Source organism: Manis pentadactyla, chromosome 2, assembly GCF_030020395.1.
Source record: "Manis pentadactyla isolate mManPen7 chromosome 2, mManPen7.hap1, whole genome shotgun sequence".
Taxonomy (NCBI): domain Eukaryota; kingdom Metazoa; phylum Chordata; class Mammalia; order Pholidota; family Manidae; genus Manis; species Manis pentadactyla.
The window spans coordinates 233646280-233673307 of NC_080020.1; the positions used below are offsets into that span (position 1 = coordinate 233646280).

The window sequence follows — 27028 nt, forward strand, 5'->3', positions numbered from 1 at the left end:
TCTAGAAGGTGAAGGCCCATTCATTCTCTCGTTCACCTCTCCATGGCCCATTCTCTCTCTAGTGTTACCGCAACTCCTTTAAATCAGATCTCTTCACCGTTACTAACTCGTCAGGGCTGCCACAACAAACACACCCTGCCCTGTCCTGTGCAACCTCACTGTCCCTTGTAATCTGATCTTGGCTCTGCTGTGTCCTCTCCCTTCCAGGTCAACAGCCAGACTTTTGCACATGGACACTGCTGTGTCCTCCCCTGTCCAGCTTGTAGTTCTTGGTGCTCGATGCTCTGTGACATCTCTCTCTCTGAGTGTTTAGGGGTTTTCAAGGGCAGTTCTGACCAGGGGCAGTTTCTCGAGTCCAGCAGGAGGGCAAAAGGTATAGCAACCCAGAAATCCTACGTCCTGAGCTCTTCCTGTGTCCCAAGTATCATGCAAAGTATTTTGCATGGATTAGCTCATTCATTCTCTGTGAAATCCTCTAAATGCTATGATTATGGCCACTTTACAGAGGCAACTGGCGCTGAGCTCCGCGCCTGTCTTCTCCCAGCAGGGCTGCTGAGCTCCATGTGCTCATTCCCAAAGCTGCCTAAGGACAAACAGGAGGGGAGAGTCTATAGGGTGAGTGCACGGGCGCCCTAGCGGACGGGTGGGACTTGGACAGGCAGAAAGAGGGAAAGGAGGTCCAAGCAGAGAGAAGAGCAGGCTGCAGACCATAAGTCTGGGCCAAACTGGGGAGGGCCAGGAACATGGGCTTCCGATGGGGCCTGCCTGACAGTAGGCCCAGAGGGCCCGCAGGGCTCTGACCAGCGGTGGCAGGAAGAGCTGCGCCGTGGAGGCGAACGCGCTAGTCTGGGGTGAATCAGAGCCAGCCAAGGCTGGGCGCGGGGGCAGAGATGTGACGTGCACACATCCGCCTCTGCTGGGAGCAAATGCAGACACCAGGGGGGCCAGGCCCAGGCTGTCCGGCCCCAGCTCCGGGATAGTGCAGCAGAGGACCTGAGAGATGGAGGGTGCGGCCGCGGTTCGGGCCGACAGAAGAGAGGAAGGGTGCCTGCCGCTCTGCCAGCACAGCTCAGGGAAGTGCATCCTAGCCCCAGTGGCATTCTTGGCAAAGGAAGTACTGCCCCCACCCCACCCTTTCTGCCCTGCTGGAATCACTGCTCATGCCAGACCTCCTCTGTCCCGTCCCCATGGATTCACGTGCTCTTGCCAGCAACGTGCCAGTGAATCACCACTGAATGTGCTGACCTGCCACTGTGTTATCAGCCAAGTTGAAGTGACATTATTTAGGGTTTTGTCAACTTTTTTCACTTAAACAGGACAATTTCTGAATTTAATCTGTTTCAGTGCTTCACTGATGAAAATCTATGTAAATTCACATTTAGCAACTGGCTTCCTAATCATGTCAAGGCCAGCAGGACTTAAGGCAGTCAAAGGGGAGCTAAAGAACTAACCCTTTTAACACTCACAGAAGTGTGAACTGACATACAGCAGACCTTGAACAATGCAGGCATAGGGGCGCGACCCCCCCGGGAGCTGAAAGTCTGAGAATAGCTCTGACTCACCGAAAACTTAACTACTAAAAGCCCACTGCTGGCTGGAAGCCTTACTGATAACACACATCTCATATGTTACATGCATTACATACTGTATTCTTATAATAAAGTAAGCTAGTGGAACTTTTTCAAATCGTCACAAATCTCAAAAAAAGTTTTCCAGCTGAAAAAATTCTGTGTGTAAGTGGATCTGCACAGTTCAAACCTACGTTGGTGGAGGGTCAAGTATATTTTTTGTGCTGTCTTAAATCTGCACAATCAAAGCCAAGCCCCAGGCCCCAGGCAGAGCCTGCCCGCAGGTGCCGTGCTCAGGGCCCACACACCTGGAGGAAGATCCGGCCGATGCCACTCAGCAGCTGCGGCTCCTGCTCAGGGTGGTACTGGATCACGGAGTGATAGGCGCCCACAGCCAGCACGTAGTCCTGGGGGGAGAGCCAAGGACACGGTGGTTAAGAAGATGACTGCTTCACGCACTCGGCTGAGCTCAAGTGCCTGCAGACTCACAGAGGAAGAGGCCCCCCCCGCTGCCCGGTGGTGATGGGGCCTGTGGCTGGGGCTGGGGCACAAAAGCCCTCTCGCTCCACCAGGAAGAGGTGGCCGCCTCCTCCAGGGGTGAGGGAGCAGTTCTCGGAGGGACGCGGTCTGACCAGTCACCTGGCTCAGTCCGCCGGCCTCAGTCCCCCCACCCCCAGCAAGGCCAGGCTCTCGGGAGGACAGCGACGGCCCCACCGTTTACCGGGCAGGCTGTACAGGGCACTGTGCTGTCCTCTGAGATCACCCCGAGATGGCTCACGGTCAGCAATCCCTACGGCCACCAGCGGCAGTTTTTCCTATTTTTCAATCTCATCCCAGCTGGGCCTGGAGTCATGGGTCTGCTAACTGGGACTTTACAGAGAAGCCAGATGACAAGTAAAATTCCAGTTTAATAGGACAAAAATGAAAAGACCCTCTCCAGTCTGCGGGGGGGGGGGGTGTATGTGTGCGGGAATGTGTGTGCATGTGCGAGGGAGCGCAGGTGTGGGCAGGTGTGTAAGAGTGAGTGTATGTCTGAGAGGGTGAATGTGAGTAGGTGTGGGCTGGTGTGTAAGGGTGAGTGCATCATACAAGGGTGAACATGGGTGAGCGGGGACCAGGGGGCGGTGCCACCTGTTACCTAGTGCGGGGGAGCCCTGGGGAGGCAGAGGCACAGCTGGGGTGCTGGGCACCCTCACGGGCTGCAGGCCTGGGTCAGGCCGAGCTCCAGGCCCACAGGGACTTTGGGCAGAGTGGGGACTCTCAAGGTGTGACCAACCTCCACACTCACAGCGAGCTTTGCAGGCTCACGGGGTGTAGGTAAGCCTGGAGGCGGGCCCCCAGTACACACAAGAACACCGAATCCGGGGCCCGGCGACGGGCACTGGATCCCACGGTGCCTGCCGACCCGCGGGAGGGGGCCCACGCTCCCGTGTGCGTCCGGTGCTCTGACTCGAGGAGGGTTCTTGAGTCCTGCGTGGTTCTGCAGGCTGATCATTCAGCCGGGAAGGAAGCTGCTGGCCCCCAAGAACTGCTCCGCTCTGAGGCCACCCGGGCCCAACGCTGAGGGCAGGAGGACCCCAGGCTCGGGGCGGGGGTGTGGGTCATCAGCTGGAGGCACTGCCGGCCACGGTTCAACACCAGCCCTTCCTTTTGGTTTGCACTGAACAGAAGGTAATTCTGATGTTCCTGTCGGCACTCGTGTGTCACTCACTCCAGTGACGAGGCCAGTCGCGTCGCGTCCCTTCTAGGATGGCTCTGTGGCCACCATCACTGCATGCTACAAACTTATGTTTCAATACCAGAGGCCAGGAGTCAGTGTTTGCAAAGGTGAATCTGTATGGAAAGGACAGGAAAACCCAAGCCACGATCCCTGGAGGGAAGTCACCTTCCCGTCAGTTTGTGGGAACACGGCTCTCCCAGGAGGGTGCTCCCGGGCAGATCCAGGCATGAACAAAGTGACAGAGATGGATTCCAGGACAGAGGTCAAACAATAAGGAGGAGGGACTGCGGGGCGGCCATGGGCCCCCACAAGGTCAGGTGCAGTATATGGGTGCCGACTCCTCAGACCCGGCAGGAGCCGACCCCAGGGCAGCTACAGCCGCGGGGGTCCCTGGCCTGTTTCACGGGGCCTGTCATCAAACAAGGCAAGCGGGAGTGTGTCATACAGCTGTGGTAAGGAGGTTATTATTTACTGGAGGTGGAGGAAATATGGCCCCTTTAGGGGAAAATGGCTAAAGCGAGCTGTCCAGATAGATTAATCTGTTCTGCAGATCATACAGATTTGGCTTTGAATGGGGATGAATGGCCAGCTAACAGGACAAACCCATTTTAGCTCAACTGTCACCCATTTCCTTTCTGCAGACACATTCGTTTGGTGGCTGTGAAATGATTTACAACCATCTGCAACCAGAAAGGACGAGGTGGCAACTTGAGCAAGACGAAGGTGGTCCACGTGGTTGCAGGGTCCTTCAAACGACGTGAGGAGGCACAAGCGGGCAGCCTGTGCAGGGTCAGAGATGTGGGCCTGTCGGGGTGCAGGGCTGGCCAGGCTCCCGAGGCGGCATGCACCTCCCTGTGGTCTGCTGGCGGGGTCCCAGCGCTACTGCGAAGCTGAGAGGAGGTGAGACTGGTGGGGCATTCCCAGGCTCTGTGACACCTGCACTGTGCCTCATGGTGTATTATGCAGATACTTGGGGATGAGGCACAGGAACAAACATCTCCGCAAAGAGAAGTTACATGCTATTTATTTCACTGCAATTAAATAGCTCATAGGTGTCATTACCAAGCTGCCCCTTTGTTAGGGCTGCACACGGCCGCAGTGTGGGCACACTCACGGGGTGGCGAGAGAAGGCACATGCTTGCTGAGGCCCTTCACTGCAAATTTTCATGTCTTAACTCACGAAAATGAAAAATTAATCGAAAAATTCAAATAAAATCATCTGCGCATTAAATCATTTGCACATTCATTGCAAAACTATGCTGGAAACACAATGCTGTGTTCTGCACTGAGTGCTGATAATGTAGGTGGGAGGCACGTCTGGTGCCTGTGGGGGATCAAGGCATTTTTAGCCCATAACTTTCTCTTAACATTCTTAAAAATGCAAATAAAAACCCACTAGTGGAACAGGTAACTTCCCTCCTGAAGAGTTTTGGCCCCATGATTAATGAAACGTCAGCCCTGCAAATTTACAGTTCTTCCTTTCTTTGCAGAAGTGGGTGCCTTCCCGGCAAGTGGACAGCTGGGGCGGCGGCCGCGGCACTGTGGAGGCGGTGGGCGCGGGGTGGGTACAGGAGGATGAGAACGGTACCACCGACGGGCGGCGGAGTGCGGGAGGCGGCAGACATGGGGACTGAGGGGGAAACGCGCTGAGCAAACCCAGAGCTCCTTGGCCCCGGGGCGTGGGGAGGACGGAGCAGGGGCGGGTCAGGCATCAGTTCTGTGCCTCGTAGCGCAGATGGCGGAGCAGAGGCCGGGAAATGCCGCTGTAGGGCCACTGTGCCCAGTCACCCCACTGCAGGGGCCTAGAAGGCAGGGCCCCCTCCAGGCAGCCCTCTGATGCCCTTGGGCCAGTGGGCAGGAGGCACGTGTGGGTGTCATGACGGCCCAGAGGGGGTCAGCGGCTGCTCCTGGTGCCCAGGTGAGCCGGGAGGGGTTCTGCAGCTCTCAGCATGGGAAATGCCGGGGACACTGCCACAAAGCTGGGGAGGGCCTGCTGAGGCAGGGAACAGACCGCACACAGCGGCCCTCAGCCCAGCCTCCTCCGCCCGTGCGCTGTCCCCTCGGGGGCCTGCAGGCTCTGGGGCCAGCCCTCACGGGGAGCCTGTTGCCAGATGCCATGACCATCCGTCACCACGGCAGAGCAGGGCAAGGAACAGACACCTCCTCTATCCCAGGGAGACAAAGGCTACCTCTCTGGGATGGAATTCAGGGAAAAATAGGAGAGAATGGGAAAGTGTGAATGATGTTTTTAATTAAGCCATCTAGACCCGTGTTTGAGCAATTAAATTTGACAAGGCAAATTGCACATCCTGTGGAAATTTCTTTTCAGTGGAAATTGCAGTAAATCAGCCCCCAAGTGCTCCTGAGCCCAGCCTGGGGAAATCCTCACATTCACCAAGGGGCGCTTCCCCATCGTGTGCCCCAGCAGTTGCTTGGTCTCTCTGACACCCTCTTCCCAAATACACACCTTCATCAGGAGCAGGCAGTTTGCCATGGAGCACATCACCCGGCCCAGTCGGGATCTCCAGAGCTGCACGGAGGCTGCAAAACAGGAGCGGCGTAGGTGTGCACACGGCCACAGGCACGTCCTGGCTGCCTGCTGTGGGTCCTGGGACCTCTGGCCCAGGAGGTCCCTCTGCCGGGCCTCAGCGTGGATGCTTACTGTGCAGCTGAGCACACGTGGCATAGGGCCACCATGGACCTGGGGAGAGATGGCTGCAGACGAGGCTCAGCGGCAAAACCAGAGGGTGCTAGATATAAACCCAAGCATACGTGGTCCATTAATATACGATAAAGGAGCCATGGATATACAATGGGGAAATGACAGCCTCTTCACTAACTGGTGCTGGCAAAACTGGACAGCTACATGCAAGAGAATGAACATGGATTATTGTCCAACCCCACACACAAAAGTAAACTCGAAATGGATCAAAGACCTGAATGTAAGTCATGAAACCATAAAACTCTTAGAAGATAACATAGGCAAACATCTCCTGAATATAAGCATGAGCAACTTTTTCCTGAATGCATCTCTTCAAGCAAGGGAAACAAAATAAAAATGAAATGGGACTACATCAAGCCAAAAAGCTTCTGTATGGCAAAGGACACCATCAGCAGAACAAAAAGGCATCCTACAGTATGGGAGAGTATATTTGTAAATTACATATCCGACAAGGGCTTAACATCCAAAATATACAAAGAACTCACACACCTCAACACCCAAAAAGCAAATAACCCGATTAAAAAATGGGCAGAGGATATGAGCAGACACTTCTCCAAAGAAGAAATTCAGATGGCCAAGAGGCACATGAAAAGATGCTCCACATCACTAATTATCAGGGAAATGCAACTTAAAACCACAATGAGATTATCACCTCACACCAGTTAGGATGGCCAACATAGAAAAGACAGGAACAAATGCTGGCCAGATGTGGAGAAAGGGGAACCCTCCTACACTGCTGGTGGGAATGTAAACTAGCTCAACCATTGTGGAAAGCAGTATGGAGGTTCCTCAAAAAACTAAAAATAGAAATACTATTTGACCCAGGAATTCCACTTCTAGGAATTTACGCAAAGAAAACAACTTCTCAGATTCAAAAAGACATATGCACCCCTATGTTTATCGCAGCACTATTTACAACAGCCAAGATATGGAAGCAACCTAAGTGTCCATCAGGAGATGAATGGATAAAGAAGATGTGGTACATATACACAATGGAATACTATTCGGCCATAAGAAAGAAACAAATCCTACCATTTGCAACAACATGGATGGAGCTGGAGAACATTATGCTCGGTGAGATAAGCCAGGTGGAGAAAGACAAATGCCAAATGATTTCCCTCATTTGTGGAGTATAACAATGAAGTAAAACTGAAGGAACAAAATGGCAGCAGACTCATAGACTCCAAGGGACTAGTGGTTACCAAAGGGGTGGGGTGGGGAGGTGGGGAGAAGGGATTGTTGGGTACCATGATTGCACACATGGTGTGGGGGGATCATGGGGAAGAGAGTGTAGCTCAGAGAAGACAAACAGGGACTCTAGCATCTTACTACACTGATGGACAGTGACTGCAATGGGGTATGGGGGGGACTCGATAATAAGGGTGAATGTAATAACCACATTGTTTTTCTTGTGAAACCTTCATTAGAGTGTATATCAATGATGTCTTAATAATAAACAAACAAACAAATAAACCAGAGGGTGGCCACTGGGCTTCAGGGCAGGCAGCCGCACGGCCCCACCAGGGCCTGGTCTCTAGACGCAGCACCCAGAGAGCCTGTGCACGGGCCTGCCCCGGCCTGACTGCTCAATGGCGAGACAGTGAGCCGGGGAGGGCCCCCAGCCCAGAGCGGCTCTGCAAGGCCTTCTGGCCTCCCTCCCACCAGCAGGCCGGGGCTGCAGCGCTGAGCGCAGGTTAGCACGGCCTGGGTCATCACCTTCTGAATGGGAGGAGGCTATTTTCTCTGCTGTGCAGGCTTTGTGAGGAGCAATGTGATGAGGGCACAGAAGTGCCGCCTGCAAGGTCACAGGTGCCCTCACCCGTGAGGCTGCAGGACAGGACGACACAGAATCAAAGCCGACTCCCTGCAGGCACCTGCCACCCCGCCCCAGCGCACTTCTCAACTCTTCAGGCTGTCTTTTTCCCCGGAGACCAGCCCTGCTCTCCCGTCTGTCTGTCCGTCTGTCATCCGCTGGGCGCACGCACCTGGCTCAGCTCCTGCGGCCTCACAGCACCGGGTGTGGCCTTGGCTTCCCAGAGGAGGAACGGGGAACGCACGCATGGAAGGATGGAACCAGAGCCAGGAGAGAACTGGAGGATGAGAGCCAAGAGCCTTTGGGGCTGGCTCTGGATGGCCCCCGACAGTCACCGGCGAGGGGGTCCGGCCACTGACCTTGTCTGCTCTCCCGCGAGATGCTGCTCACACTCCCGTCTTCAGCTAAGCCTTGCTCCAAATTTGTGAGGATCTGCAGCAATTTCAAATAAGAACAACAAAGTCATAAAAGATGGGTTTGCCTCTGGACTCTAGCGCAGTGTGTTCTAGGAGGAGCACATTTCTCTGTATGAAAACCACCTTGTCAAGGAACGCGTCACAACATCTTAAACGTGCTGCTCACACAAGCGAGGCGGTGGCGGGGTGCAGGGTGCGGGGTGCGGCTCTGGAGCTGAGGTGGAGTGGCGGTTTATGATGCTCATAAAGCACCCAAAGGCGCCGGCCACGGGGCGGTGTCTCTTTCTTTAAGAAAAGCATCAAGTGTGTTCCACGTGAGGGTGCTCATTAGCTTCTGTGGGAACCTCAGTCGTCCTCCTCCAGGGCACCATGAGGTGTGGGGCCTTTTCTAATGTGGCAAATAAATTCTGAGCACCTGTCACTTTACATGGCTTTTGTTGTTTGGCTAACGACTTTGAGTTGCTTCTTTCTGTTTTAGTTTTCCTTGAAGGAAAAGAAGCTGTTGTCACTGTCATCTGGGCCTTTAAAGAGTCTAGTTCTCGGAGGGGCAGGATGAGGAGGTAAAAAAGCATGAAGAGTGAAGATTATTTACTAGGCAGAAAAATTAAAGAGATGTTAGTTAATTGACAGAGGGTCACACCGCGGCTCTGCGGCTTGTGACTCCTGACCACAGGCCACATGCTGTCAGGAAAAGTCCCCTTGCGTTACCATTTCCCCAAGTGGGGGAGCGTGCTTTCCCGGCCGGGGCCCCTCCACTCCGGGGTGGGGCTAACTGGGCCTCTGTCCCCCGCCAGAGCCACTGCTCAATTCAGGCCAGGGAGCGGTTCGCTGTGGACACCGGGATGGCTCAGGGCACACTTGGGGCCCAAAACTGTAATGGCGGAGATGATCTACTTGGTTTCAACTCGGCCAAATGACGTTTTCCAGCTAATCAGTCTTTGGGTAAATTGTCATAAAAACAGACACTGACCAGGAAAGAAAGTCTTGACGGTTCACTGGATTAAATTTCCTTGGCTGGACAGAAGAAGGGCAGGAAGAGAGGGGGGCCCAGAGCTCCTGAGGAAGGAAAGCTGGTGGCCTCGTGCCTTCCTGCGGCGGGCCCACCAGGCTGCAGCTCCACGCGTGGCGGGCGGGACACAGCCCAAGGGGTGGGCCTCTGGCGGCGGAACCGACCCGGGGCAGGGGCACGCGGGGAGGGGAGCCGCTGAGCAGCCCACCGGCCTGGCCTTGGGGTCTCCAGCCTAAGCTGACCAGAGGGGGGTACAAGGGGGGCCTGGAGGCTGTGGAGGGCCTGGGGGAGAGGGAGGGGGCAGGGGGTCGGGGGAGAGGGGAATGGGGAAGAGAAGGGGGGCTTCTCCTGAAAAGCATCGGGAAAGGGGAGGCAGCCCGGAGGAGGAGTCCCAACCCGATGGCCTCAGGGCGTGGGCAGGTGGCATGGCCGCCAGGTGCCCAGGAGTGAGGGGCGGGAGGGGGAGTAAGGGGGGGTAGCCAGGGCTGCAGGGGGGAGACGTGTCGCTCCTGCATTTATGCCACCAAATCTAAAATCAGAGAGCGCAGGAAGGCGCTTCCCGGACAAAGTCCTGGGAGCACTGACGTTCGCCAGGGCTGTAGGGCCTCCGAGCGGGGGCTCCGAGGTGACCAGCAGAGGCCCGGGGCCATGGCGCCGGCACAGGGCGGACCCGCCCTGGCAGCGGGCTTGAAGTCAGAGGCGGTGACTTCCGCGAACAACTCGGGGAGACCTGGGCGCCCCCGCGGATCAGTGTGCACTCCCCGTGGGCAGCCCCGCTGTGCGGCCCCCAGGGGCGCCCCTGCCACCACCCCCTCCCCGCCTATGCTGCTGAGCTCCGGCGGGCGCACAGCCTTGACGGGGCCGGGGCGCGTGCTGGGGTGCGTGGTTCGAGGTGTGCAGTGTGGGGTGAGTGCCCTGGGAGCCAACCCAGCTGCCCGGAGCCTCTGGCGGCTGCCATGAGAGCCTGGAGCCAGCTGGGTGGGAGCCGCCAGCACCAGGGCCATGGGGCTGGACGTGGCACACTTCACGGGCCTCGGCGAGCCACCGTCGTCTCAGAGGAGGCTCCCCGGGGAATGTGCCCGAGGGCGCACACTGACTGCTTCGGGGCTGGGTGGTAGTCGTCACAGGGTGTCCTGGGAGAGCTCGCGTGGGAAGCGAGTGCAGCAGGGACAACGTGGTTTTCAGTGTGAGGGAGCTGCAGACAGGTGGCTGTCGGCACTGGGCCACCTGGAGCCCGGCAGGCTGTTGAGCAGTGGGGGAGTAGGTTTAGGGAGTGGGTTTATGCACAAGGCATCCAGTGTGCAAGGCCCTCATTCAAGGACCCTGCGCTACCAGCCTGCTTGGGTCCAGACTAAGGTAAAATCGGGTCTGCCCTGGAGGGGCTTAGATTTCCTTGGAAAGTCCAGGGACCCTCACATCCTCACAGCCGTCCCCTAGGGGATTTTTCAGCAAGAGGCTTTCTAGAGTGAAAAGAGGTTTCTCAGAGCTGCTCCTCCTCTTAGGAGCAGGCAGTGCTCCCACAGACCAGGAATTCAGCCAAGCCGCTTGTCACCTAAGCTGCTCAGCAGCTACCTGGCCTGCAGGTGAGGCGCTTGAGGCTTAGGCTGGTGGTGGGTCACTCCTCCGGGAAGAGTCAGATTGGCACCCCCGGCTGCCTAAGTCCAAAGCCCCTTCCAAACACTGCCTGTGGACACACTCCTCAGGGGCTTTACCCCTCTCCGTGCAGATCACAAAATGAGAACACACGATGCCAAGAAAACAAGAGTGCAGATCTCCAGGCCTCTATTCCACTGAGGGCCTACTTTGCTAGGCTGTCGTGCCCACGTCAGGTCTGGCTGAAGTCCACGGCCTGTAGTTTACTTTCAGTGCATCAGATTTTTTTTGTGTGTGGTTTTTTTTTTTAAATTTTGGTATCATTAATCTACAATTACATGAAGAACATTATGTTTACTAGACTCCCCCCTTCACCAAGTTCCCCCCACATACCCCTTCACAGTCACTGTCCATCAGCGTAGTAAGATCAGTGCATCAGATTTTATACTGTGTTGGAACTATGGACATTCCCAAGTCTATGTCCTATGATTTGCAATGATGTAATCTGGAGTTTCTATAGGTGCAAACTTCCACCATGAGCTGTCAAGACACAAATCTTATTGCAAACCCCACTGACAGGGAAGCTCCTCCTGGCGTATGTGCGCACACATGGGGCTGGGAGCGTGAGGTTAATGACAAAGGGGGGAGAGGCTGCCCTGACCGGGGAAGCAGAAGCCATCCTCAATCTTCCAATGACCTCTCCACTTGCCAATCACTCCCACCTTACCTGAGCCACAATCAGTTAGTTCTCTCCTGGAGCGGCAGGAAAGCGGGGCACCCGAACTGTCTAGGTCAGGGGAAGCCTGGCAGTGGCCAGACAGCGAAGGCACGCTGATGGCCAGCCTCACTGAGTGATTCCCCGAGCAGTGGGCCAGTCGGGGCTGGTGGCTGTACTCGGGTCCATTTTTAACTTCATTTACAAGTGAACAGCATAACCCGACTATGTCCATCTGTCAGAAATCCTGTTCAGAAAAGCTATTTTTTTTAGAAAACTATTAACCCTTCCTGGAAACAAAGCTCTCATCACTGCCTCATTAGCCAGTCATCAGCAGACAACAAGCCACATGGATGCTGCAGGACGTGTTTCTTTTCCGGAGCCCACCAGTGTGTCTTGGCCTCTGGCTCCTCCAGCTGCGGGGGTCTCTGAGCAGCATTTCTGCACCAGGCTGTTACGCTCTAGATGGGATGGAGCTGGACCCCACCGGGCAGGTACACATCCCAACAACTCCAACTGAGTATCATTATATGGATTCCACCTATTTACATAAATGGCTTTCAGAAACGTGTTCACGTGTCTCTTTTCCAACTGGTCTCAACAGCTTCCCCAAAGCTTTCTTGGGATCTGGAGGTGACGGCGGCCTGCAGAGAAGCCACGGAGCAGGCACGGGGGTGCCTGCAGCTCTGACGCGATGGCTGTTAGTTTTTCCAGGCAAATTTGTCTTAGATCAAGGTGTACTTACTCTTCAAGGACACAGTTACATTTGGACCAAACACTACCCCTCTACACGGTTCCTGTTTGCTACCCTCTCATTTCAAAGACAGCAGAGGAAACCGGACCGCTTTGCACAGATCACAAGGGAGCTCCTGCTAACAACTGGCCCCATGTAAAAATTCACAGCATTCCAGTCTAAGGCTCACTGGCTGAAGACCCGGATCTCATCGCTCTTTGGTGACTTTTCTGTATCAGGAAAAGCTTGGCTTCTGCTGAGCAATGACTGGCTTTTGGAAGCTGAGAATTCTGTTAACGACATTGCTTCTTCCCCTTTCTGCTTTGGTTACCAGAAGCCTTGGTGCCAAACTAGCTCCTGACATACCTTTTGTGCCCCAACTGTGCCACTGTGTTAATTCTACCTTCCCTTTGCCTTATAGTCCTCATTTGATTTTTTTCATTGGAGAAAAATTCTGATTATAAAACCATGTGCATCCTGTAAGACTTGGAAAATGAGAGGAATGAAAGTGAATTAATCCCATTACCCACACCACTGACATACTGGTGTTCCCTTTCAGTACATATTATTTACTTTGTTGAGATCACATGTAATTAAAATTATGTAGGCTGGCTCTGAAAATTAATACGCCATCATAAACATTTCCTGGGTCTGGTCCCCTGCTCCTCCGGTTAGGGTGGCACAGACTGGAAATAGTAGGAGACCTCTCTCTTGGCATGTCCCCTAAGAAGCTGGGAGACAGAGCTCAGAGGTGCAGGGAGAACACCAGCCCGACGGGGCTGAGTGCCAGCAGGTGGCCGGGGTCTTGCTCCTCTCAGGACTCTCCCACACCTCACTCTACCTACCACACAAGGTCGTGTCCTTTCATTCGGGAAATCCACGCTGGGACGGAACCTGGGGAGGTCTGACTTCTGCTGGAGCAGCAATCATGGGGCGGTGGGATTTAGGGTGTATGTACACATATGTGGGCCAAGGGCCCTCATTTGCTAGGTGGCCTGAAGTGCCTGCTGACTTTCTTACTCAAGGATGAAAACCTTCCGGGTGAGACGTACACTCCCCATGAACTGTGTGCACTCACTGGGGGCAGGCGTGTATTGCCTTCACCCCCAACTGCTGGTGGGTAGAACACAGGAGGTGCTCAATGAACAAAGGGATGAGCCCTGACAGAGCTGCTGAGAGCTGAGAGCTGTGGGCTGCTGGTGCACTCAGTCAAGCCCAGCTAGTATCACACAGGGAACAGCTTGGGGAGGAATGCCTGGGCAGGTAGCCCTGAGGAGAGGGAAGTGGCACAGGAGGCTCAAGGGCTGGGGCTTGTCTGAAGGGAGACAACAAGGAAGCCCAGGGTGAGCGCGGGTGCAGGGGTGTCCTGGGTCTTCCCGGGCCCTCAGCATCCACTCATCCTGTCCCATAGGGGCACCTGTTCCGGGTGGGGACTGACTGTTAAGTCAGCAGGGACAAGAACACACAGACACTGCATGTGGAAACAGCCACGGAAATCCTCCTGGCTGGAAACTGACACCATCTCTTCCAGGCCCGACTCTGGCTCTTCCTCCAGGTTAGAACCAACTGCTGTTTTGTCAGCTAAGCCCCCCGAGAAGGACTGGCTTACGTCTGGTGATGTCCCAAGAGAAACACCTGCCGGTGAACCACGGAGTGACGTGATGTGTGGTGACGTGTCGTCATGAGAAGGTGACACCTGAGTGACTCATGTGCCCTCACGGCGGGTCCCCCACTCACCCTGTCTCTGTCCGAGCCAGAATCAGTGGGGATGACACGCCCGTGTCGCAAGTGCCCAGGACTGTTTGCCACTGCTCCTGCCGAACTGACAGCTGGCCCCAGCAGGATGGCGGGCCCGCCAACAAGCACAGGCACGGCCCACCTGCAGAGTGGCCCTGGGACAGGGTGTCTCAGGCAGTCATCCCAGGGGTCTTGCCAGTCGGTCTGATCCACCCCTGAACACCGAGGGCATCTCCTTCCAGATGGAGCAGAGATGTTGGCACAGGCAGAGAAGAGCCGCTCGGGTCCTGCTCAGGCAGGCTGGGTACGTTACATGCCAGTGAGCAGCGAGGCCCCAAGGCGACCACGTGGGCCACACGAGCTCGTGGGCCAGTCAGTGAGCATTTCTGGGCCTTGGTCATCTTCTCTGGATGTTGGGATAATGGTGACCCCTGCTTCACAGGGTGGTTAAATGAGTCAATGATAAGTTAAAGTGGAAAATGCTTAAGAACAGAGGCTGGACTGTGTCAGACAAAATTGTCAAAATTCCAATGTCATATTAAGACTTAAAATCTTCTCTCAAATACATAAAAATTTCCTGCACTGTGATATGTAAATGAATGAAGCCATAATTTAAAAATCACCTGTGTACAGTTTAGAAATTCACTGATTTAGCATTTCTCAATAAAGTCACGTTTTCTATTTCTGAAAATAGTTATATTTTAACTATGTTTTAAGATTAAAGGAAAACAATGTTAGAAATTAAAAACTGTTGGTAGCACAATCTCCCCCATCAACTGATCAAAGTGGAAGAAAGCAAGCAGTCTTTCTCCTTATCTTTTAGGTCATAAATCCAGAAGCTGACACAGTGCTCGAGGGTGTGAGATGCCCAGGACCGCCTGCATCAGAGCAAGGTCCACTGCATGGGGAGGGAGCCGCCCACTTCCTTGCGAGGCACACCGAGGACACCACCTTCCTGGAACTCCTTAGAAGTTCCATCAGGAATAGCTGGGAACCGAGAGGAGGAATCGGACTGACACGACCTCATTAAAGAAGAACTGTAAAGGGCGGCTGCTCCTGCTTGTTGGGGTAGTTTTAAAAGCACTTCCATACACGACTCCACTTCACCTCACAGCAGCACTGGGAGGCAGGTAGGAAAGGCAGTTTCACTCTCAGTCTGAGGGGTGGGTTGCCCATGGCCTGGAAATGGACTCTAAATCCCACATTTTTTTCCTGACATCACTTAATTGAATAACCTGATCTATTGATGCAGCTTGGTGCCTTCCACATAATTGTTACTTCCCAACAAAGATAAATCAGAAAGCACTTCTTAACCCCACCTGCGTTCAGAGTCAGTACTACGAATGACAGTTTTCACAATACAGTATAATTTGCTTTGATTCTGGAACGTTTTAATCCATTATCTCCTTAAATATTGCCCCAGTGCCTCTGCCTGACATGGAGCAGGTGCTCACTGCATTTACAGGATGCATGAATGGTCTGGCACGTTTGTTTCCACTGGCACTCTAGGCACGTGTTCACATGTGTAATTTCTACACAAGGGATTAGTTTGCTGCTCTTCACCTACCAACAATATTAAGATAGAAATATACACCAACAAACTGACAACCTAGAAGAATTGGACAGATTCCTGGATATACACAATCTTCCAAGACTGAATCAGGAAGAAATAGAAAATCTGAACAGATGGATTATGAGTAATGACATTCAATCAGTAATCAAGAAACTCCCAACAAACAACTCTAGGACCAGATGGCTTCACAGGGGAATCTACCAAATATTTAAAGAAGAGTCAATACTTGTCCTTCTAAAAATATTCCAAAAACTGAAGAGGAAGGAACCCTTTCAAGTTTGTTTGTTCTACGAGGCCAGTATCATCCTGATACCTAAACTAAAGACACTACAAGAAAGGGTAAGTTACAGGCTAATATCCCCAATGAATACAGATGCAAAAATCCTCAACAAAATATTAGCAAACCAAATTCAACAATATGAAAAGGGTCATTCACCACAATCAAGTGGGATGTATTCCAGGGATGCAAGGATGGTTCAATAGCTGCAAATCAATCAAGGTGATACACCACATTAAAGGGAAGCTAAAAACCACAGGATCATCTGAGTAGCTACAGAAAAAGCATTAGACAAAAATTTAACATCCATTTATGATGAAAACTCTAAACAAAGTGGGTATAGAGAGAACATACCTCAATATAGTAAAGGTCAACTGACAAAACCAGAGCTAACAACATATTCAACAGTTTAGGGCTGACAGCATTCTCATTGAGAACAACTAGGATGCCCACTCTTGTTCTTTTATTCAACATAGTACTGGAAATCCTAGCCACAGAAATTAGACAGGAACAAGAAATGAAATATGTATAAACTGGTAAGGAAGAAGTAAAACCATCATTATTTATAGACAACTATATACAGAAAACTGTAAAGCCTCCACCCAGAAACTACCAGAACTAATAAATGAATTCAGTCAAGTTGCAGGATACAAAATTAATATATAGAAATCAATATACAGAGGTCTGTTGCATTTCTGTATACGAATAATGAACTAGCAAAAAGAGAAATTAAGAAAATAATCCCATTTATAGTTGCATCAAAAAGAATAAAATACCTAGGAAAAAATTTAACCAAGAAGGTGAAAGACCTGTATTCTGAAAACTCCAAGACATGATAAAAGAAAGTGAAGATGACACAAATAAATAGAAAGATATCCTGGGTTTGTAGGCTGGAAGAATTAATATTATGAAAATGTCCATTCTACCCAAAGCAAGTTACAGATTCAGTGCAATCCCATATAAAATTCCAATGTCATTTTTCACAGAACTAAAACAAATAATCCTAAAATTTGTATGGGAGCACAGAAGACCCTGAATAACCAAAGTAATCTCAAGAAAGAAAACAAAGCTGGAGATATCATGATCCCTGACTTGGAACTATACTCTAAAGCCACAGTAATTAAAAGAGTGTGGTACTCACAGAAACAGACATGCACATCAGTGGAACAGAATAGAGCGCCCAGGAATAAACACATACTGAAATGGTCAATCTATGACAAAAGAGCTAAGAATATAAAATGGTGAAAAGTCAGTCTCTTCAATAAATGGTGTTGGTTAATCAAGACGATTTGGTACTGGCACAAGAACAGACCCATAGACCAATGGAACAGACTAGAGAGCCCAGATATAAACCCAACCATATGTGGTCAATTAATATATGATAAAGGAGTCATGGATATACAATGGGAAAATGACAGCCTCTTCAACAGCTGGTGTTGGCAAAACTGGACAGCTACATGCAAGAGAATGAAACTGGATTGTTTAACCCCATACACAAAAGTAAACTCAAAATGGTTCAAAGACTTGAATGTAAGTCATGAAACCATAAAACTCTTAGAAGACAACATAGGCAAACATTTCCTGAATATAAGCATGAGCAACTTCTTCCTGAATGCACCTCCTCAAGCAAGGGAAACAAAAGCAAAAATGAACCCATGGGACTACATCAAACTAAAAAGTTTCTGTACAGCAAAGGACACCATCAACAGAACAAAAAGGCATCCTACAGTATGGGAGAATATATTTGTAAATGACATATCTGACAAGGGGTTAACATCCAAAATATATAAAGAACTTACACGCCTCAACGCCCAAAAAGCAAATAACCCAATTAACAAATGGGCAGAGGATATGAAGAGACAATTCTCCAAAGAAGATGTTCCGATGGCCAAGAGGCACATGAAAAGATGCTCCACATCACTAATCATCAGGGAAATGCAAATTAAAACCACAATGAGATATCACCTCACACCAGTAAGGATGGCCAGCATCAAAAAGTCTAAGAACAACAAATGCTGGAGAGGACGCGGAGACAGGGGAACCCTCCTACACTGCTGGTGGGAATGTAAGCTAGTTCAACCATTGGGGAAAGCAGTATGGAGGTTCCTCAAAAAACTAAAAATAGAAATACCATTTGACCCCAGAATCCCACTCCTTGGAATTTACCCAAAGAATACAACTTCTCAGATTCAAAAAGACATATTCACCCCTATGTTTATCGCAGCACTTTTTACAATAGCCAAGATATGGAAGCAACCTAAGTGTCCGCCAGCCAAAGATGAATGGATAAAGAAGATGTGGTACATATACACAATGGAATACTATTCGGCCATAAGAAAGAAACAAATCCTACCATTTGCAACAACATGGATGGAGCTGGAGGGTATTATGCTCAGTGAAATAAGCCAGGCAGAGAAAGACAAATGCCAAATGATTTCCCTCATTTGTGGAGTATAACAATGAAGCAAAACTGAAGGAACAAAATGGCAGCAGACTCATAGACTCCAAGAAGGGACTAGTGGTTACCAAAGGGAAGGGGTGGGGGAGGGTGATGGGGAGGGAGGGAGAAGGGTTTGAGGGGTATTATGTTCAGTACACATGGTGTGAGGGGATCACGGGGAGAACAGTGTAGCACAGAGAAGGCACGTAGTGGATCTGTGGCATCTTGCTGCACTGATGGACAGTGACTGCATTGGGGTATGAGTGGGGACTTGACAATATGGGTAAATGTAGTAACCACATTGTTTTTTCATGTGAAACCTTCATAACAGTGTATATCAATCATACCTTAAAAAAAAAGAGAAAAAAACAAAAACAAAAACAAAAAAACTAAAACAAACAAACAAACAAACAAACAAACAAACAAACAAAAATGGTGTTGGGAAATCCGGTCAGTTATATAGAAGACAGAAATTGGATGACTTTCTAACACATTCATAAAAATAAAGTCAAATGGATTAAAGGCTTAAATAGAAGACCCGAAACCATGAAACTCCTAGAAGAAAACAGGCAGTTATCTCTCTGACATATGGCTTAGTGATTTTTCTTTCTTGGATCTGTCTCCTCAGGTAAGGACAACAAAAGCTAAAATGAGCAAGTGGGCCTCTATCAGCTGCAAAGCTTCTGCATGGCACAGGAAACCCTCAGCAAAACAAACAGGTACCCTACTGCATGGGAGAATATATTTGCATGATATATCTGAAAAGTGGCTAATATCCAAAATATACAAAAAACTCATATGACTCAACACTATAAAAACAAATGGTCCAAATAAAAAATAGGCAGAGGACTTGAATAGACATTTTTCCAAAGAAGACATACAGATGGCCAACAGGCCCATGAAAGATGCTCCACATCACAGATCATCAGGGAAATGCAAATCAAAACCACTATGAGATACCACCTCACACCAGCCAGAATGGCCACTATCCTAAAGACAAGAAATACCAAGGGTTGGTGAGGATGCGGAGCAAAAGGGAACCTCCTGCACTGCTGGTGGGAATGTAAACTGGTGCAAAGCAGTATTGAGATTCCTCAAAACAGTAAAAACAGAAATACCATACAGCCCAGCAAATTCCCTTCTCGAAATTTATCTGAAGAAAATGAAATCACTAATTTGAAAAGATATATGCATGCCTATATTCATCGCAGCATTATTTACAATAGCCCAGATATGGAAATAGCCCAGATATGGAAAGAACCTAGCGTCCACAGGTGGACAAACAGATAGGAAAGTTGTGGTATATACACACACTACTGAGTATCGGCCAGCCATAAAAAAGAATGAAATCTTGCCATCTGTTTCAACTTGGATGGACCCAGAGGGCACTTTGTTAAGTGAAATAAGTCAGAGAGAGAAAAACAATGCCATACCTCACGTGTGGAATCTAAAAAACAAAGCAAATGAATAAACAAAACAAAACAGGAACAAACTCATAGAGAAAACACTGGTGGCTGCCAGAGGGGAGGGCGGTGCGGGGATGGACAGCACAGGGGAAGGGGACCAAGGGGCGCACGTCCGTGGGTATAAAGTCAGTCACAGGGATGCAAGCAGTGCGGGGGCAATGGGGCCGGTCGCTGTGACGATGCTGTGTGGTCCCGGGGCGACTCCACTTGGGGTGGGGAGCACTGTGTGGTGTACGTAATGCTGGGTCACTCGGTTGTACACCTGAAACTAATATAAATTTGTATGTCAATCTGCAATTAAAAAAATACTGAGGAAGAACGATGTCGGGCCTCAGGCTTTGCCAAACACCATCCACTGCTCTCAAAAATAATTGTGGCAAGAACCATGAATGCCACCGGTCACAGCGGATGCGGGCCTGCCTTTCTGGAGGAGGAAGGGGGATGGGGGCGCTGGGGTGAGGTAGGAGGGGAGCCACACGGGGCGCTTCCTGAGTGAAGGGTGGGCTGTGCTCCCCAAGGGCATGGGGTGGGGGGCGAGGGAGGGGCAGCGCCAGCCTGCCGCCTACCTTGCTGCAGACAGCCTTCACTCCATGCAGTCTATCCAGGGACTCCTGAGGGCTCCCCAGGTACTGCTGAAGCTCTGCGTGTAGGATCCGCATTGAAAAGGGGACCATGGAGCCTGGAACGAAAGTCAGAGTTGAGTGAGTCTGTTGGCTGTAACTAAGCAACTTTCACCCTTAGCACATGTGACGGGGGGCCTGCAGTGTCTGAGCAGAGGTGACGACAGAATCCCTTTATTTCCTGGTGAAGTATGCAGTGGTGCCAATTACAAAATGTACTGGAGTTTTCTTGGTAAAGCTGTATGAAAGTATGTTCTAGACAATTATCAAAGGAGAAAGGTAGAGGTCACCACTTTCCCCAGACACGCCTCAGTCATGTATAAACGAGACCCCCCCCAATAAAAGACACGACGGAACACGTGTAGGTTCCGGTTCCTTGCGTCTCCTGGGTACGGTAAGCTCAAGCAGAAGGCTGTGTGGGCGGGCTCCCCGGAGGAGAGCTCTGTACGGTGGGACCCCTGAAGGGGGGATCTGTAAGCAAGTACAGATGGGAGATGGAAGACCGAGGGGGAAGCTGAGGGTGGGTCTTGGCCCAGATCCCAAGGATGGAGCCGACATACATGTGCATGTGGGTGACGACACGTGTGTGGCTCTGGAGTGGAAGGTCTAACTCAGAGCTGTCCATTAAAAAGTTAGCAAACAAACCCTTACAGTGTATAAAATGAATTATACACGATGATCAAGTGGAATTTATTCCAGCAATGCAAGGGAGCTGGATGTGCAAACGCCATTCTCCAGGGCTGCCCCAGAGGAGTGATTCCAGGGCACTTCCAGCTCCATCAGTGTGACGGGGGTGAGGACGGAACTGAAAGGTGCTGCAGCAGAGACGAACCTGCGCGCAGGATTTGAATGGGGTGCCGCGTCTCTCGGGGTCTTTTTGTTAAGGCCATGTCCTCTTCTAGTATGATTTGGGATATGATCTATAGTATATATACTAAGGACATAGAAACCTTCAAAATAATCAGCCAGCACTGATGGTAGTGAGATAAGGCATATGAAAATGTCAGCAGAGGGCAACGAGTGAGTTTCAGAAAAGGACTTTTAAAAATAGGCCAAAGCTGCCAATATTCACATCTGGAATATAGTCTGTAAGAAGGCTAGAAAACAAGCTGTGTAACATCTGCAAGCCACTTAGCCTCTCTGTGCCTCAGCCTATCTACCTATCTGTGAATCATCTCTGTGCCTCGGCCTGTCCATCTGTCTACCCATGAACCATCACTGAGGGCCTACCACATGCTACACTAAGCTGGCATCATGTACTTGGAAAGAAAGAACTAACGTCAGTCATCTATGTGTCCGCCTTAGGTTGCTAGAGACAAACAAAAGAGAAGCAGAAGAAAAGTAAAAATAAGAGCAGAAGTAAATGACAATGAAAATAATAAGTCAACAGAGAGAAATCAACAAAACCCAAAGCTGGTTCTTTGACAAAAATCAATAAAACTTACAACCTCTGGCCAAACTAACCAAGAAAAAAGAGAAGACATGAATTAGTAATATCAGAAATGAAAGAGGGTCACTACTACTGATGACATGGACATTAAAAGGATAACACAGGAATACTATGAACAACTCTATGTCCACAAACTGTGTAACCTGGATGAAATGGGCCAATTTCTTCAAAGATACAAAGTACTAAAATTTACACGAGGAGAAACAGGTAATCTGAGTAGGCCAATACCTATCAAGAAATTAAAACAGTTAAATAATAATCTTTCAAAAAATAAATCACCAGGCCTAGATGGTTTCACGGGTGACTTCTACTGAACACATAAGGGAAAAATGATACCAATTCTCTACAATCTCTTCTAGAAAAAGCAGAAGCACAGGGGACACTAATTCATTCTATGAGGCCACCATTATCCTAATACCAGAACCAGACAAAGACATTACAAAAGAGGAAATTTATAGACCAATATGGCTCATGAACATAAATACAAAAATCCTCAACAAAATTAGCAAGTCAAATCCAACCAAACTGAATTCAACAAAAAATTAGCAAATCAAATCCAACAGTGTATACACCATGACCAAGTGGGATTTATTCCAAGTATGCAAGGCTGGTTCGACACTTAAAAGACAATGAATGTAACCCATCACATCAAAGAGGCCAAACAAGAGAAGTCAGACAATACATCAGTAGATGCAGAAAAAGCATTTGACAAAATACAACACCATTCATGATAAAAACTCTCAGCAAAGTAGGAACTGAGGGAAATTTCCTCAGCTTGATAAAGAATATACACAAAACCTCCAGCTAACCACCTACTTAATGGTGAGAATCTAGACTATGGCAAGACGACCCCTTCTTAGCACTTGCACTGAACAGCATCCTGAAGCCCTAACTAATGCAGGACGACAAGGAAAGTAACAGGAACTGTCATTCGTTGCTGGTTGGGGTGCAAAATGCCCTAACCGCTGTGGAGGACAGTCTGGCAGTTACCGTAACACTAAATGCGGCTCTCCATGACCCAGCAGTGGCACTCCTAGGTATCTACCAAGTCCACCCACAAACCTGCACAAGAATGTTTCCAGCAACTTTATTCATCATTGCCAAAAACTGGAAGCAACGAAGATGTCCTTTAGTAGGTGAATGGATAAACTGTGGTACATCCAGACAACAGAATCTTTTCCATTAATAAAAAGAAATGTGCTATCAAACCACAAAAAGATATGGAGTAACCATGAACGCACACTGCTAAGGAAAAGAAGCCAGTCAGAAAGGATACATATTGTGCAACTCCAACAATGACACATTCTGGAAAGGACAAAACTACGGAGACAGTAAAAATATCAGCGGTTAGAGGTTGGGGGGAGGAAGGAATGAAGGGGCAGAGCACGGAGGCGTTTGAGGGCCGTGAACTCGTTCTGAACCAAGCACAGTGACGGGCACAGGTCACTATACCTTGGTCCAGACCCAGAGAAGGTACACCACCAAGAGCGGACTCTAAACTACAGTCTTCAGTATAATAGACCAACCATTATTTGTTCGCCTACTGTAACAAATGAACCACATAATTGTAAGATGCTGTCAGATGTTAATAATGATAAAAGATGTTCATAAAAACCGTGTGCAGGAGGAGAGTATAGGAGACTGTACTGTTTGCTCAACTTTTCTGTAAGCCTGAAAGAATTCTAAAAAATAAACTTCAAAAGAAGAGAAGAGAAACCCAACTGCATGTAGAAAGTAATACACAAAAAGGATGGTACCCCAAAGTATTAGACGGAACACGTGATTTTTCTAAAAACCCTTGGGGTAAGTGGATGGCCAAACGAAAGAAGATAAAACCAGATACATTCCTTAGGGGGGGAGAAAGGACTGTGTTTTTGGGATCTTTCACTGGGATTTTAAAAAGGATGTTTTTTCTAGAAATACTAGATAAGGCAGCCAGCTGTAGCCGAGAGTCGCGCCAGGACCCAATTTAAGGCGGCCGAACGGCTGGAGCGGCTTCTGTGCGCTGACCTCTGGCCGCAACTAGGAAGAAACTCAATTCCACGGAGAATACTTTCCAAGCACCAACTACTTTGTACATAAACGTTTGGAATACAACTGGGCAGAGTATGTGGTTGTTCGTACCATTAAACCACAGAAAAATAGTCTAGTTCGATGAAAGTTAAAAAGGTGTGAGTTTCTATGTGCTACGAGCAGCTTTAAAGCTCACAACTTCGAATGAGATACTTATTTTTAGCCTAAAGAGATGAGAAGTAGATTAAAAGAAAATAATTTTAACTAATTATATAAAAATATGCAAGCAGGTAGAGGAAGATACCGACTAATTTTGGAGAAAAATGATACATACAAGGTGAGTTCGAAGGTAACAGAAACCCTAAGGATCTGAGACCTCGCCTCAGAGTCACCCCTTGGCCAGCTGCAACCTCACCCGCACGGACCTGGTAGAGACGCAGTCGCAGCCCCCCCAGACCTACTGCATCAGAACCTGCAGTTGGCAAGATCCTGGGCGATGTGTGGACGTGTAAAGTTTGAGAAGTTCCGCTCTAAACCGTCGCCTCATGATGTGAAGTAAAAATGTACTCATCCCAGTGCCGTTAAGCAGTGATTTCCAGTTTCTTAAACATAGCTCAAAATGCACATCCCAGCTCATTAGGACCAAATTAAACCTTGGAACCAGCCAGTACTATAGAGAATATTCATTATGTGTCATGCAAGAAAAACCGCCCTCCTTAGATATCCTGTCCTTGCTATCTCCTACTTTTTAAAAACAATATAGGCATTTGAAGATGAAATGGGGGCAAGAGAAAGGACACTGAGAAACCGAGGGTCCTGCCTCTCCTGAGCATGGCTGTGAACCTGGCATTGGATCTGCCCATGTGGCCGCTGCCTCTGTGCCCAAGTAACCATTAAGAGCTACCAACTCCTGGGAGTGTATGGACCTTTGTTCCCACCACCAGGACTTGCTCCTCCACTGGTTGCTTGGTTCTCCCACCCAGACGGAGGATGGGAGAAGCACCTCCTGGGAGCTCCGGGCAGGAAGAGGGTGGTCGACCCTGGGAAGAATCCCCGGCGCCATCTGTGCACAGTCTTCCCTGCAGCAAGTAGGCGTCCATCACCCCTGCCGTCCAGCCCTGCCATCAGAGCCCCTCTGCGGCACTGTGCACAGGTCGGTCGGTGGAGGACACTGCCTGTGGCAGGTGACACTCAACATGCCTCTGAGACCTGAGTCTGGGGTTCGGACTCTGCCCAGACAGCCAGGCACAGGGGGTGGTGATGGGAGAGCAGCTCCAGGGCTGGGTCCTCAACACGTGGCCTTCACCTGTGACCTTCCCAGAGCAGGAGAGACTCCCTCCTGTTCTCTCTCGGTCCCACTAAAAGGTCTTGCATCGCTTAAAAACCTCAAATAAAAAAACCAGAGGAAAGTACAAATACACAGACTCATGTAAAGGAGAAAAATGAAAACAAATCAGGGAGAAAAATGCCCCTTCCTAGAAAAAATACACTCTCCCCAGGGTCAAAGCAAGAGAAGAGCAGCAGCTGCGGAAGCAATCTGTGAGCTCCGCCTCCAACACCCGAGCTTAAGTGAGCAGATGCTGACAGCAGCCGGAACAGGACACAGGGAACCAGGCGGACAAGAGGAAGGGCACGGGGTTGCCGTCCCACGTTAACTACTCAGTCTCTCCAACAGAGTACAGACAGGAGCTGCTCTGGCACGATCCAGACCTTTCCTAACAACGCTGTGTAGTTTTGTCTGTCTTAAGAAATACAGGAAAAATGCCTTTAAATTGATGCTCTGTCTGGTGAGCCCGTCTGAAGAGTGCCACCGGGAATCTGAAATCCTCAACCTGGGGGTCCCTCTCTCCTGCAGGGAGAGAGAGCACCTTGTTAAAAAGGGCTGGTCAAAATCTGTACAGAGAAGTAATTCCTGGTGGGTTTGTTTTTCTGGAAGATTCCCATGTATAATCATGACCTGCTAAAATGTGGGTTAATATAAATACTGTAGAAGCACTCTCATTACTCACTTAGAAAGCATTAAGAAAATACTCCTACAAAATTCACGGTCTGCAGTCCCTACAGTGCTGAGTCCCACAGTGACGAGTCAGAGCAGATCACTCCTGAATAGACAGGCCTCCGTGATGGACAGCGAGAAATGAAAGAAAAGCTGAGGGAGATGGTTTCCCTTCCATGGGGAGCCGCTGCGCACTGGGTGGCTGCCGTCGGACTGCCTGCCATTTGCCGTGTGTGCTGGGTGGTGGTGACCTCTTTACATCTTTTCTATCACCGCCCAGACAGGGCTCCTGGGCTGTGGCCAAGCTGCTCTGAGGCTATGGTGCATGGCACCTGGCGAAGGCCAGCGGAGAGCACGCTGAAAGGGCCCCATGGCTTTCCCGTTCCGCTGCCTGGTGCTGACGCCCTGCACTTGGGTCCCTGGGCACCGCCCTCTGTTTTGCTGGTCTCGGCGTCTTTCCCTATCCTCTGATGCTGCTGGCAGCCATGGGGGGGCTGCGTCACCAGTGTCCCCTCCAGGGAGCACGGTCTTTGGAACACAGGTCACTGGATGTCTGTGCCTGATAAAGAATATCATGCCATGAACCTTTGTCGAAAGGCACCCCTCCGAACTACCTTCAACTTCACTGCTGCATTTTGAATAAAAACTAAGCAAAACAGACTGAGGCTGTCCTAGAGCAAAGTATCCTAGGCAGTTGTGATTTAAACGGGGAATTCAGTGAGGCTCCTGGGGCCATGTGGCAGGATGGACTGCCGCCTGTGGTCCAGGCTGGACTGGGATGGGACGTGTCACCACATTTCTCAGGTAAGAGAGATTAAAAGGCCACCTAATGACAGAAATGGAACCCCAAACCCAACATTTCCGTATCTTTCATAATTTGTTCAAAGAAAAGACTGGAAATACTAAAGTCCACAAAAATGGTGAGTGGAGTGAAAAGCCTGAGATTAAGCAGCCTTCTCAGCCTGAGGGGATCTGCTCCAGGTGACGACGGTCAGGGGTTCTGGCACAGAGCGAACTGTAAATCTAACCCAAGCAGGTGTTGACTCTGAATTAATTCTGTAATGGAATAGAAAATAAGATACTTGAAATATGCCAAAAATTAATTCTGAGCCATTGCAGTATAGTTATGTGTTGATCAGAAGTTTGCAAATTTAGTTTGAGATCTAG

At 49.9% G+C, this 27028-nt stretch overlaps 1 protein-coding gene across 3 annotated transcripts in view; it reads right to left on the minus strand.

Moving 5' to 3' along the window:
- Nucleotides 1-27028, minus strand: part of TRAPPC12 (trafficking protein particle complex subunit 12) — a 75902-nt gene that overhangs the window by 6214 nt on the left and 42660 nt on the right. Inside the window, exons 7-11 of one of the 3 annotated variants that reach the window (XR_005023993.2) lie at nucleotides 20349-20461; nucleotides 8183-8255; nucleotides 5756-5829; nucleotides 2290-2438; nucleotides 1877-1975 (exon numbers count right to left, since the gene is read on the minus strand). Coding sequence is in view for 2 of the 3 variants with exons in the window: in XM_036881639.2 (XP_036737534.2) it covers nucleotides 1877-1975; nucleotides 5756-5829; nucleotides 8183-8255; nucleotides 20349-20461 (359 nt within the window). In the remaining variant the exon portion in view is untranslated. Of the gene's footprint in view, nucleotides 1-1876; nucleotides 1976-2289; nucleotides 2439-5755; nucleotides 5830-7352; nucleotides 8256-20348; nucleotides 20462-27028 lie in introns of those variants that run through there. The other 2 variants (XM_036881639.2, XM_057497482.1) reach the window with 2 other exon arrangements.